Genomic DNA, 14,777 nt, shown 5'->3' on the forward strand with positions numbered 1-14,777 from the left:
TGTTTATATCCGTGGTTAAACTTTACACAAATATATAACCTATAAAACAATTATTATATTTAACTATAGCATAGAAACTAAATTATGGATGTTACAACTGTTTTATTTTACAATTTTATTCTTATTAAACATGTTATAATTATCAAATAACCAATAAGGATTTAGCAACCTGTGCAAGAGACGTCGAATGAAGTAGGTTTTGTGTAAATCCGTGACTGCATAAATATAATGTAAATAATGTGTAATAATTGTTTAAATTTAAACAAATTAATGCAGTGCATTAATTTTTTAACTGATTTCTGTGCAATTTATTTAGGTATAAGGAATTTAAATTGATTAGTAGGTATTAATTAAATACAGTTTAAAATTTATCACATAGGTACCTATTATAATTAATCGTCGTTTGGAAATTGTGATTTTTATTTTTAGGAAAAACTGTGCTTGTAGTAAAAGTATAGTGTGAAACACGTGCAGAAAGGTAATTTCTCACTCGTTTGAATTGCGGCACTCGCTTGCGCTCGTACCGCAACTTTTCAAACTCGTGAGAAATTAGTACCTTTCTGCACTTGTTGCACAATATACTATTTTAACACGGTTGTAGAAAAATTAATATTTAGACTATTATTTACTAATTTATTTCAAATATATCTTATTGTGTTCATGTTTTAATGAAATTAATGCGAGAATTCGATGAAATAAAATAATTTTGACATAATATTCGAAAATCAAGTCAGTAGACAATAACAGTGGTTTTGAATCGTCGTCATGGAAACCAAGATCGTCGTCATGCTAACCAGTTATGCTGAAAGTTTGGTTTTGACAACCTTGTCAAAGAATTAATTTGTGTATGTATTTTCATATTAATTAAATTAATTGATTAAAATTTGGTCATTTTTTAAAGACTCGTAGAAAAAATATTGTTCCTAACGCATGCAGAAAGTCTCTTTTCGGTACTCGACTGCTTGCCGAACTCCCGCTTCGCGTCGTTCGGCAAACTGCAGTCGCGTGCGGAAAAGTATGACTTTCTGCACTTAGGAAAATAACTATTTACTGTATTCAGAAAATCATCTCTCTTTCCGGACTTGCGTTGAATAGTTTTGGCTTAAGTATATGAAAATCTTTAATAATTACCTCTCCTCTATTCTCACTTTAAACCGCTGAATACGTTTTAAGGCATCTTCAACATCTTTATTTATTCTATATTCCTAAAAGATGAAGAAGAGTTAATGTTAATAAAATATTTTAGATTTGAATTGTTCAAAGCAATGTTGAATGCATGAAAAAAATTCATAATAGTTTAGTGCTACGTAGAATACGTAAATATAGTAATATTAGCTTTCATACAAAATAGCTTAATAATATAAACAAACTTCAAGTAAGCTGTAAAGAAGTAAGTAAAAACAAGTCAATAAGTAATAATTGAATACATTATTCGTTGGAAATCATTATTAGCACAATAAATGACCGTTTTGGAGTGTAATTTCCAGGGGCAACTCCGAATTGCATGAAAATTTGGATTTAGGTTCTACTTACCCTCTACTTCAAAGTTGAATTTGTGCCGTTGGTTGCTTTTACTTGGGGGGTGACATTTACCCCTTCTCAGGGGGTGAAAAACGAGTGTTTAAAATAAGGCCAGAAATGGATAAATTGACTTATTTTAAGCACCTTTTGTTCTATAAAGTTTTTTACGTAAGTCAATACTTTTCGAGTTATTCGCAATTTAAAATGTTGATTTTTCGACAAAAAGACTACGTTTTCAGACCGTTTTTCCCAAATAACTCAAAAAGTAAATATTTTATCGAAAAAAATAATTTTAGCAAAAGTGTAGTCTATAAAAAAACGAAAAAAATGATGTACCAGTAAAATCTACAAATTCGGTAGAAGCAAAGTTGTAGCTCATGAAAAATACGTTCTTATTCGTCTAATTCCAAATCGAATAATTCAACGCGAAATCACCGAAAAAAGAAACATTTTTCCGGAAAACCTTATTAACATTTTTAAAGTATCGAAAAAAAGCTTATTATTTGTTTTTTTACAAAAGTTTACAGCTTCAAAAATAAACGAGTTACACTGAAAAAAAGTTTGCCCCTTTTTTTTGGTAAAAAAATCGTGAAATCCTCCCGCTATTTAGCATCCTAAATGAAATTAATCGTTTGGCTTTACCATCTATTTTAACTGTATGTGTATTGTTTATATGATCTGTAAGTTTGATTGGTTTGAAGTGCTTATTTTTGAAAACATTTGGTTTTATAGTAAAAAAAAATTTTCTAAAAATTTTTGAAAAATTTCATTTTTTCAAAATAACTTAAAAAGTATTAGTGATAAGGAAAATCCTAAAGAGTAAAAAAATGTAGGTTTTGCTATTATAAATATGCTAGTTTCATTTTTTTTCTCCGTAAGACAAAAATTGGTTAAGATACGGCTGTTCAAAATTTGCATACACTCGTGATTAATGACCCATTCAAGCTTTCTCAATTATAACCCTTTCAAAAATAAACACTTTAAACCGGTGAGACTGACAGATCATATAAAAAATAGATAGGTAAGTAAATCGTTTGTAAAGCGGTAGCGATTAATTTCATTTGGGGAGCTAAACACGGCGAGATTTTCATGATTTTTTACAAAAAAAAGAGGGCCAACTTTATTTTGAGCGTAACTCGCTTATTTTTAATGCTAAAGCTTTTGTTAACAATTAAAACAAAGCTTTTTTTTATAAACACTTTAAAAAAGTTTAAATGGGTTTTTCCTGAAAAGTGCGTAATTTTTCGGTGATTTCACCTTGAAATATTCGATTTATAATTAGATGAATAAGAACGTATTTTTCATGAGCTACAACTTTGATTGATAGTCTTTACTGATACACCACTTTTTTTGGGTTCTTTATAAGCTACACTTTTGCTAAGGATATTTTTTCCGATAAAATATTTACTATTTGAGTTATTTGCGAAAAACCGTCTGAAAACGTAGTTTTTTTATCGAAAAATCAACATTTTCAATGGCAAATAACTCGAAAAATATTGACTTACGTAAAAAACTCTATAGAACAAAAGTTGCTCAAAATCAGTCAATTTATCCATTTCCGGACTTATCTTGAACGTATGTTTTTCACCCCCGAGAAGGGGTGACTGTCACCCCCCAAGTAAAAGCAACCAACGGCACAACTTCAACTTTGAAGTGGAGGGTAAGTAGAACCTAAATCCAAATTTTCATGCAATTCGGAGTTGCCCCTGAAAATTACACGGTATCGCCGAATTTCCTGTTCATTTACTGGGCTATATGAGTCGGTCTAAGTGGTCTTATGTCTCTAACATTCTCTTAAATGCTCTGAAGTATCTCTTGAAGTATTTAATCCAGTGTTAAAGCTATATTTATTCATTTCTACGTGTATTTATTTTGCTATAGGTCTATTAAATCCCTTTCTGCTAATCTCTTGCTTAATAGGTTCACCAATTCTTCAGTGCTTAGATGTCTTCAGTGCCTACCTAGCTTCAGTGATAAATAATATTTCCGTCCATTACTGCTCTAACAAAGAGTCCAGAGAAATAAGGTTTTTCTCGTGACACATGCCCCTCCAGGCCGAAACCAAATTTTTTGAGTAGTATGGACATCTATATTAACCCTGCTGTCCCGTTCGAGTCAACTACACAAATGTACTGTTCGGGTCAATATGACCCAACTATGGTTTACGCTCCTTAATCCAAATAAAATAAGCTAATGGTGATAAATAAAACTTTATTAACAAGAAATTATGGTTAATTAAACAAAAATTATATTGCTAATGTAAATTAAACCTTATTAACAAAAATAAAAGGCATTTTTTCTTTCAAAAAAGCCTAGTAACAAATATCTACAAAAACATAATTTAGTTTACAACTGGGACAGTAATAAAAAGAATGGATTTTACAAATATGTTTGTAATATATACAACATAATAATTAGTCATGTTATCGTTTGTAGGGCAAGTTTACAGCTTGCTCGTTTAGCAGGCGGAGTTAGATTGTGCATAGAAGGTTCACTAGCATTTCCATCTTGTCTACTTGTTCCTGCTCGTGTCCTTTTTATCAGTTCGTGAGAGCCTTTAGTTATTGGTGTATTTTTTCTGGAAATGATGACTGGTTTCATTAGTTTTTTCCCAATTCCTCCAGAAAAATTCGCCGTTTTCCCAATTTATTGGTATTCCATTGAATATTTATTGACGCCCATAACACGAACCCGTTGTAGGCAGAAATGTCCAGTAGAGTAGAAAAAACAATCATTGGCCAGCGATTTATCTCTTCCGACATGTATACGTGCCAACAAGCTAATCTAGAGTTTCCACTGCTCCCTTATTTGAATTGTAATCTAAAATAATTTGGGGCTTTTTCATTTGATGAAAGTGATGCATGATTCATCGATTCATGATGCAAAGTACTCATAAGAACAACATTTCTATTATTTTTAGGAATATTGTCAACAACAGTGGTATCTTGCATGAAGCAAAACAGACGAGCTAAGAACTTCTTTATTCGCGATTTGTGCTGACAGCTCCGGTGTATTTTACTTATAATCCCCGGCATTGTACCTACTTTGTTTTAGAAGAAATTGTCCTAAATTTTACGATGTAAAAAAGTTATTACACGTAAATTGTAGCCTTCCAAATCACTACTCAAGTCACACATCACACGCATTCCTATATAGATCTGCAATTTTAGGGCATAAGAAGTTTTTCTGTTCATAATTACAAAAGAACCCAGACTTTTGTGCCATATTTCGCTGGCTTGCTTGGAATATACCATTTGAAGGAAGAGCGGCCTCTAAAAGCAACTAGTTGCTTATCGATGGTAACATTTTCATCAGGGTTAAAAAATTTTGGTACATTTTCTACCTATGTTTCATTAATTTCACGTATTGCAGCAAGTTTATCAAAACGTCTCCTATCCTGTCTAGTAATTTTGTTATCAAAACGTATTGTAAAACATATTACTTGCAAACTTTTTGTAAATATATCAAGTGACAAGTGACATTGTTGATTGAAATATACTACGAGCCGTTTCTTCATTCCACAAACTTTTAGTTGATTCACCATGGGACTTATAAACTCGAGCTAGAAATAAAAGACCAATGTATGCTTGGAAACCAACAACTTTATTCATGTCTTTTCTGTTGGTTCCAAAGACATGCTGTCCGTCCATGTTGGTCATATTTACAATTTGGTTTGCAACTTCGTGCAGCTATACTACAGTTTATTTTACAAGTTTTAGCTTGTAGAAACCTATTTTTATTTACAGACGTATCCGGCTGACAAACACACAGGTACTGCCAATATAGAATACTGCCAACTAAACACACATACACAGGTAGTTTTTAACGGTTTAAATACGCGGGTCACATTGACCCGAACGTACCCTAGGTAACAATTTCATTTTTATCAAAAAAATCAGGAAGTTGATTGTTTATCTCATATGCAATTAAAAGACCTCATATTAGGTAATAAAGTCACGAAACACCAAATCGTTACGCCGCGTAATAATTTGTAAAATAAGAAATAAATTATTTTTTGGGTCAAATACACCCGAACAGGACAGCAGGGTTAATAACCTATATGTTTCCTGCAGCCGATTTTGATAATATAAATAGTTATAAATAAATAAAGATCCGAAAACGGTAAATTTTTGCTTTTTTCGTCTATTACTAAAAAATGAAGCATTCTAAACAAATTTTAGAATAAGAAACTCAAATCATATAAAAACTTCAATATGGCGTTCGCTGAATATGTCCATCCTATTTGTTGCTTAGAAAATTGCAAAATAAATCATAAATTTTGAGATTTTATAAATGTTCATAACTTATGTAAAAATTAAGTTAGAATCCTCTTATTACACGGAATGATGAGACTTCTTTTGCTTAAATTATATTTTAAATTTCAAAGCAATTGGTCAAATAGTTTAATAGTTATTTATGATATAAGTGTTGAAAGTACACGTATAAGGCACGCATGTGAAAGTTTTTAAGGCACATGAGTGCCTTAAAACTGAACTTTTTAACACGCATATCTCATCTGATGATGTCATCAAAATTGCCTATACGGTCAATATGAACTGCAGTGCCTTAAAATTTTTAAAGCACTAATGCCTTAAAGCAGCATTTTTAACGCTCGCATGGAGTGCTAAAAAATTGCATTTTTAACACGGTTGTAGAAAAAGTTATTTAATTTGTTTATCCCAAATTCATTTTTTTGCAACACTATAAGTCAAAAAATAATGAGGTTACAGTAATACTTCAGCCAGTTTATGCAAGAAGAATATTTATACTATTAATGTACATAATTTAAAAAAAAATGACCAAAAGTAATTTTAAACAGTGTAAAATTATTTTGCAAGCACATGTCAATTTTTCGCTTACTTATGAACAATTAGAATTACTTTTTAACCGTTACCCGTAGAAAATAGTTATTTATGAAACAGTTTTTGAAGTATGCTTTTTGCGAACGCACGCGATTTTTAGAGCACGAGCGATAACGGAGTGAGTGCTATAAATTGCGTAAGTTTGCACAAAGTACTTCACGCACAGTCTCATACAATATTTTATCTACGATATACAAATAAAAAAAGCTGTAACTCTTCGTCACTGGAATTGATTTATATTCTACAATTTTTAGAACTTTGAAATTTAAAAATCCTAACTACTTTCAAACCACAAAACTGTCAAAATGTTGTTGTAATTCATTGCTCATATTGCCATCACCATGACAACGCGAAAGTTAAGGATTGTCACGATGACAACTCGAAAGTTACGAACAGTGCGAAAAAGTAAATCCCATTTGTTACTTCACGCACACTTTAAATCCTTCACGCACTGCTCTCTATAATGACATTTTTCACAAACTTAAAACTTATACATAATATGACATAGAGTAGATAAATTATTTTATCTACTCTACGTCATATAAATTATTTTATCTACTCTATGTCATATTATGTATAAGTTTTTAATTTGTGAAAACTGTCATTATAGATAGCAGTGCGTGAAAGGTTTAAAGTGTGCGTGGAGTAACAATGTATGTTAAATGGGATTTACTTTTTCCCAATGTTTACATATAATCAAATACACACTTTCATATATAATCAAATATCCTTAACTTTCGCGTTGTCATGGTGATGACAATATGAGCAATAAATTACAACAAAAGTTTTGACAGTTTCGTGGTTTGAAAGTAGTTAGAATTTTTAAATGTCAAAATTTTAAAAATTGTAGAATATAAATGAATTCCAGTGGAGAAGAGTTACAGTTTTTTATTTGTTTATCGTAGATAAAATATTGTATGAAACTGTGCGTGAAGTACTTTTGCGAACTTACGCGATGTATAGCACTCGCTCCGTTGTCGCTCGTGCTCTAAATATCGCGTGCATTCGCAAAAAGCACACTTCACAGTGTTTCATAAATAATTATTAATGGTGTAAATCTTATTCTTTCATAAACTATCCAAAGTATTACTGTAACTTCATCATTTTCTGTCTTATACTGTTGCAAAAAAAAATAATTTGGATAAACAAATTAAATAACTTTTAAACTATTCGACCAATTGCTTTGAAATTTAGGGTATGATTTAAGCACCAGAAGTCTCAGCATTCCGTGTAATAAGAAGATTCTAGGTTAATTTTTACATAAGTTATGAATATCTATAAAAACTCAAAATTTATGATTTATTTTGCAATTTTCTAAGCCACCAATAAGAATAGGCATATTCAGCGAACGGCATATTGAAGTTTTTTATACGATTTATGAGTTTCTCAATCTCAAATTTGTTTAAAATGCCTAACTTTTTGGTAATAGACGAAAAAAGCGAAAATTTACAGTTTTTAATTTTCATTGGTTTATAACTATGTATATCATCAAAATCGGCTGCAGGAAACATATAGGTTATTATTATAGATGTCCATACTACTCAAAAAATTTGGTTTTGGCCTGGAAGGGGGTTGTGTCACCAACAGGATATTTTTTTCCTTATTTCTTTGAACTAAAGTGATATCAGGTGTTATGAACTGACAATAGCGTCAATGACAATTTTTCAAAAAAGTGGAGCTTTAGTGAAGTACTTTAATTAAAATATCCACAAGGAAAAGAATTTTCTGTATTTATTAGAAATTCTGAAATTTATTAAAAATCATTTATAAAAGGTATATTTATATTAAAAATACCGCTGACTAAATATTTTCACCCAGATACTTTTAGTGGCTGAAACTTGTACACCTAGTAATCAGCACTGATTCACTGATGATGGAATTTTCATTTCGAAAACGTTCTGTAATGTAGCCCAAGAGTCTTCTGAATATAAATATAGGATTTATAAAGCGTTTTTATTAAATTTTTTACTTTACTCAATTAAATCCTAATCTTAAATTATATCTCTGGTGTATGCGAGTACATTATGGCACTATATGGCGCCTAACAATTCTACAAGGATACCAGTCTAGAAACTCATTAGCGATACAACGACAGATTATTATCAAAATATATAAGAACACAAATAAACGTCTCATGCTCTATAAACGGAATGCTCCAGAGAATAGTTGTTAGCTGACCTAATTCCAAGACCCGACTGCACTGAATAGTAACTTCATTAGGATATTTGCGTTTGTACGGTATAAGTATTTGTTATGACGATAAGTTTTTGTATCATTATTTCTAACTACATGCAGATGTATGTTTTAAAAGATTATAATTATGTAAATATACAAGTTTGTAGTTATGTTCACAATTATTAAAATTGCTGAATGGTTTTGCGCAGTGTTTTGTCTTCATATAATTTTATCTAATACGTTTTACTCAATTTATATTTTTGTCGCTAAATAAGTTTTACATTGTATTTCCATAAGTCTACCCTACGGCCACACAGGCGATAATTTACGGCACCGTAAGAGCAGTAATAAACCGGGAGATATTAACAGAAGTTCAACCACGATTTGTTTCCTGCCCTTTGCAATACTGGAAGGTTAGAGAAGGTACTTACAATTTGTGGAAAAATCCACGGGTTTCCTGTGACATTTTCCTGTGAAAATTAGATTTTCCATGAAAAAAAATTGGGAGTTGCGATGAATTTTTAAGTCCTGCCATATTCATAGAATAACAGGACACTATCTAAATATTTTACGAAGAAAATTTTTTGGGCAGGAAGGTTGCAAAAGGACTAAGGGAGTATACAGATATACAAACATGTAATGAAAATAATGAAATTTTCATAATTTTCTAAGTCCTGCCAACTTAATAAATTAATCATATTTATTTCAAAATGACCAAAAAAAAATGTTGGCATGACGTCACCTAATGTTTAACTGCACTTGTTTCTTGGAAAATTCTGTATAAAATTTTCACTCTGGTTCCGTGATTTCGTAAGTCATAAAATAAATTTTGTTATAAAATAAATAATTTCAGTAGACATTATTCAAAATGGCAGGATGTTTAGTTAAACCTTTTTTACTATATATAGTTAAAAAATTTGTAAAAAAATTCGTGGAAAGTTACACGATTTTCTAAGTCATGCCATTTCGCACATATCTCAAGAAGGTTAATATAAATCTATTTTCAAAGAGGCAGGATGGTTGTATAGTTATTTCGTATAAAAAAATTAAATTGTTTGTCTGTAAAATTATTTCAGGATGTTATAAAAACATATTCATATCACCACAATTTTCTGAGTCATACCATGTCGAGTATGCTTAAAAAACACTAATCTAAAACCGTTTACAACTTGGCAGGATAACCGCAGAGATGAATAATACAAAAAATTATTTTTTTCTATGGATGCTATTCAATGTGCAATTCCTCCTACTACTTACATACATTCAAAACGAACAATTTCTCAGGGTGTGAGAAAAGTCGGTCATTGCAGTGAGAAATATTTTTTCTCACGGGTTCCATACGTAGAATCGCGGTTTCCATGGTAATATGAACAATACCAACACAAATATTTTTGTCAAATAAAATGTGTCAAATCAAAACTTACGAGGAATTACCTTTCAAAACTGTTCAAATATAACTGGTAACTATAATTTTAAATAAATAAAAGTATATAAATAATAACAATATTAAATACCTATATATGTGTATAATATGTATTTTATTTCAGTAATGGAGAAATAGATGGAGATGCATGCAGTAGAATTAGGGCTGGATGGATGAAGTGGAAAGAAGCGAGTGGTGTGTTGTGTGACAGAAAAATTCCAATGAAGCTGAAGGGAAAATTATATAAAACAGCCATAAGACCAGCTATGATATACGGAACTGAATGTTGGGCAGTGAAAAAGAAAGAGGAACAGCGAATGCATGTGGCGGAAATGAGAATGCTTAGATGGATGAGTGGAGTGACAAAAAATGATAAAATTAGAAATGAGTATATTAGGGGAAGTCTAGGTGTGGCACCAATTGATGCCAAAATGAGAGAGCATAGATTAAGATGGTTTGGTGATGTTCAACCTCGAGACGTTAACCACCCAATACGAAGAATAGCTGAAGTGCAGATTCCTGGAAGGAGTAGGAGAGGAAGACCGAAGAAGACCTGGGGGGAGACGATAAGGCAGGATATGTTGGTAAAGGGGATTAACATTGATATGGCCCAAGATAGAATTATGTGGAGAAATGCAATTAGGGAAGCCGACCCCGCATAGGGATAAGGCAAAGAGAATGATGATGATGATGTATTTTATTTCAATTTTGGCATATAATCTACATAATAGCACCTAAATTATTTAATTTTGAAGATTGTACTCTTGACAAAACGCATCCATAGAAAAAGTACAGTGTACAACACGTGAGAAAACGACATATTTCTCCCTCGCTTGATTTGCGGCACTCGCCTCGTACTTCGGCTCGTGCTAACAAACTTCTGCGCTCGTGAGAAATATGTCTTTTTTTCTCTTGTTGTACAACATACGATTGCATATCATTAAAACAATCGTATCCTATTAAATATTATTTTCCTGAATAATGTCTCGGAATTTTTACACACTTTTCAAATCTAATAGCAAACTGTAACATCTTTATTTTAAGTGATTAGATCATATTTTTATCTAAGAAAACGCAATAAAAGTAAATAAACAATTTTTACAATTTATTGGTTATAGTAGGGAATTTACCTACCCATTATATTATACAGGGTGTCCAAAAGCTCTCATAACAAACGAAAACCGGAGATTCCTCAGATAATTTTAAGAAAATTTAACTCAATTCACCTAGTTCAAAAATGCTTCCGTGGAAAGCTAAAGCTCTTTAAAGATGGCGTCTTGTAATTCATCATCGTCATAATTCAACCCGGATCTATCCAATGCTGGATATAGGTCTCCTTCAGTCTTCTCCATGCATTTCTGTCCTGTGCTGTCTGCATCAAGTTTCTGTCGATCTGTTTGATATCATCAGACCATCTGGTTGGAGGATGACCTCCACTTCGATATGCTTCGTCTAGAAGAAGCATATCGAAGTCTTGTAATTAGTTTCTTTAAAATAGCTGCAGAACGCTTTTATTTGGCAAAACGAAAACTGGTAAACTTATTTATCTTCCAGAGGTCAATTGTCAAATGTCAATTATCAATTGTCAATTTTTAGTACCGGTCATAGGGGTCCGTTTTGGGTACGGAAACGGATATTTTATCGAATAACTTTTCTGTCTAACTTTTAAGCATTTCTGACACTGGATTATTAAATTCTGGGATAGTTTTGTACTAAAAGGTACTTTTGCTTTAACTCAGAAGAATACGCAGTATTCTAGAAAAATCGATTTGAAAAATTTTTCGCTTTTTGGCTTTTTGAGTTTAACCTTTAACTACACGCGCTGGCATACTTTGTACGCCAGATATAAGAATTCTACTGGAAACATATTTAAAAATTTAATTTTTGACCTTGCTTATTTTTCTAACCTATCACTGGAATGTGCTTTACCATCTGGTTTTAGTTTCGTTATAATCGGCGTTCTGGAAAGATCGGAATTTACATTTTATTATTTGTTGTTTCCGGTGTTGGACAATATACCCCAGGATTATATTACTATAAGTCGTAATATAAGTACATATTTTAATTGTTTTTTAGTCATTATGGCAAAAAATATATTTTTCTTTGTAAACAATACTTTTTCTCCTGTAAAAATCACATTTAAAAAAAAAATTATTGGTAATTTTATTTATCATGGAATCCAGTTATTCCATGATTCCAGTTATAAATCCCAATTAACTTACTGAAAAGAAACTCCAAGTATTCACTGATGCCGAATAAGGTTTATAACAAACAACTAAGTGTATTTTAAAAAAAAAAAAATTAAACAAATCCGCTGTTTTTAAGTGTATTTTCTTGTGGCGTACAAAGTACGCCACGCGTGTAGTTATGTTATAACTTGATACGCGGGTAGGTTAAAGGTTAAAAGAATTTAGAAAAATTCTATTTAGGAAAACGAAAACTGCTACGTTTATTTCTCTTCCAGAGATGAATCGATTTTATCAATTGTGAATTTCTAGTACTGGTCATAGGCATCCGTCTTGGGTAGATCAACGGATATTTTATCTGATAACTTATTGGTCTTTAAATTTTTAGACATTTTTGAGAGTAGAGTATTAAATTATGAGGTATTCTAGTACTAAAAGTTACTCTTGCTTTAAGTCGGCAAATACACCGTTTCTTTTTTATTTATTTTTTTATTTTTTTCAAATTCAAATAAAAGGTGTACAATATAAAAATGGGTGGAAATTGCATTTTAGTGCATAACATGCATCCAAAAGTGCATAAACCTGTCAAAATCAGTGTATTAAGGGCAAAATTTTGTTATTTGGGAGGTTTATGGAGTTACGAATACGCAAGCAGAACCGACCTCCGAATCACCTAGTGCCCAGAGTTGCTGCTAAGGCACGTCATCTAAAGTTTCGTGGGATATCGGCAATAAATTAAAGAAAACAGATTATTCGGGGGGTTTTTGGGATGGCCGAACACGAATATGACATTACAACCGACCCTCGGAGCACCTGGTGCCCAGGGTGACTGATATCGAATTTAGAGTTTTTGGAGGTCGATTCTGATGGCGTATTCATGTTCAGCAACCAAAAAACTCCTCGAGTAATCTACTTGCATCACTTTAGTGTCTGAAAGCCTCGAAATTTAAGAATATGGCATGTATATTAGTCACCCCGAGCACTAGCTAAAGATCTTCTAATGTGACATTCTTGTTCAGAAACCCCAAAAACCACCTGAGTAATCTGTCTGTATCAATTTACTGCCGAAATTAATATATAAATATGGTACAGAAAATGCTTAACAAATAAAAAGGTACCATAAAATACCATTTTATTATAATACTAAAATACAGGGTGTCCCATTTAAGAAAACTCACTTTAAGAAAAATACTCATTTCGAGTTTCAACCAACTCCGTATACTAAAATTAAACATTTTGGTATACTATTAATAACTGACAATAGTAGACTATATTAAAAATCGTTTAAACATAAATTAATAGAAGTTTGGATATCAAATCACTAACAATATGTATAGGGTGTGAATGTTCCTACAAAATTAACAAAAAAACGTAATTATATTAAACTACCTCGTATAATATTTCAAAACACTATATTTTATTAAAGAGAACATCGAGTAGAATCCAAAAATGTAAAAATATACAGGGTATTCCATTTAAAAAACATAAATTTGTGTCACCCTGTGAAAACGGGTAGCCCTGTATATTAGAAAATACTGTTAAATCATAGTCCTATCTGTGGCCCATGTTTTACCTAAATAACTTTTTTCGTATATCTTACGACAAACGAGTAATTGGACTTTGTCACACTAATGCCCCACCCTGTATACAAAATAACCATAAAACCATCCTGCCTCTTTGTAAATAGACTTATATTAAGATTCTTGAAACATGTGCAAAATGGCATGAGTCAGAAAATCGTTGACTTTTTCACTAATTTTCTTACAAATCTAGGACTCCTGCCGTCTTGTAAGAACCGTTTAACCTTCCTGCCGAGTACCGAAAAGGTATTGATTGTATTTGAGTATTATAACTTTTTAAAGGCAGGACTAAGACAATCACGGAATCAGGGTGAAAATTTTCCGCAGAATTTTCCAAGGGACAAGTATACTTAAACATTAGGAGACGTCATGCCAATATTTTTTTTGATCATTTTGAAATAAATATGTTTAGTTTATTTAGTTGGCAGGACCTAGAAAATCATGAAAATTTCATTATTTTCCTTACATGTTTGTACACATATATACTCCGTTACCCCGTTTGCAACCCTCCTGCCCAAAAAATTTTCTTCATAAAATCGATAGTGTCCTGTCTATCTACGGATATTGCAGGACTTAAAAATTCATCGCAAAACCCTATTTTTATTTTTTGGGGAAATCTAATTTTTACAGGAAAATGTCACAGGAAATTTGTGGATGTTTCCACAGATTGTAAGTACATCGTCTACCCTTCCAGTATTGCAAAAGGCAGGACTTAGAAAATCGTGGCTGAACTTCTGTATAATATCTCCCAGTCTATAAGCGCTGTAAAATTAAGCGGTAGTAAGGCTAACGCCACACGGGCGATAATTTACGGCGCCGCAAGAGCAGTAAACCTAACGAGGCATTGGTGGACTAACTCCTATTTCATCTACAATTGGTGGAGGAGTTACTCAGCAAATGGGTTTACTGCTCTTACGACGCCGCGCGCCGTAAATTATTGCCCGTTTGGCCTTTCGCTAAGCGCTGTAAAAAGCATGGCCAGACGAGGATGTATATTACGGCGTGTAGCGAGATGAAAATACAGGTTTTT

General features: G+C 32.0%; 1 protein-coding gene across 1 annotated transcript in view; it reads right to left on the minus strand.

Moving 5' to 3' along the window:
- Positions 1–14,777, minus strand: part of LOC126879410 (uncharacterized) — a 68,427-nt gene that overhangs the window by 13,462 nt on the left and 40,188 nt on the right. Inside the window, exon 2 of the mRNA XM_050642416.1 lies at positions 1,132–1,205. Within this exon, the coding sequence (XP_050498373.1) occupies positions 1,132–1,205 (74 nt within the window). The remainder of the gene's footprint in view (positions 1–1,131; positions 1,206–14,777) is intronic.

Source organism: Diabrotica virgifera, chromosome 1, assembly GCF_917563875.1.
Source record: "Diabrotica virgifera virgifera chromosome 1, PGI_DIABVI_V3a".
Taxonomy (NCBI): Eukaryota; Metazoa; Arthropoda; class Insecta; order Coleoptera; family Chrysomelidae; genus Diabrotica; species Diabrotica virgifera.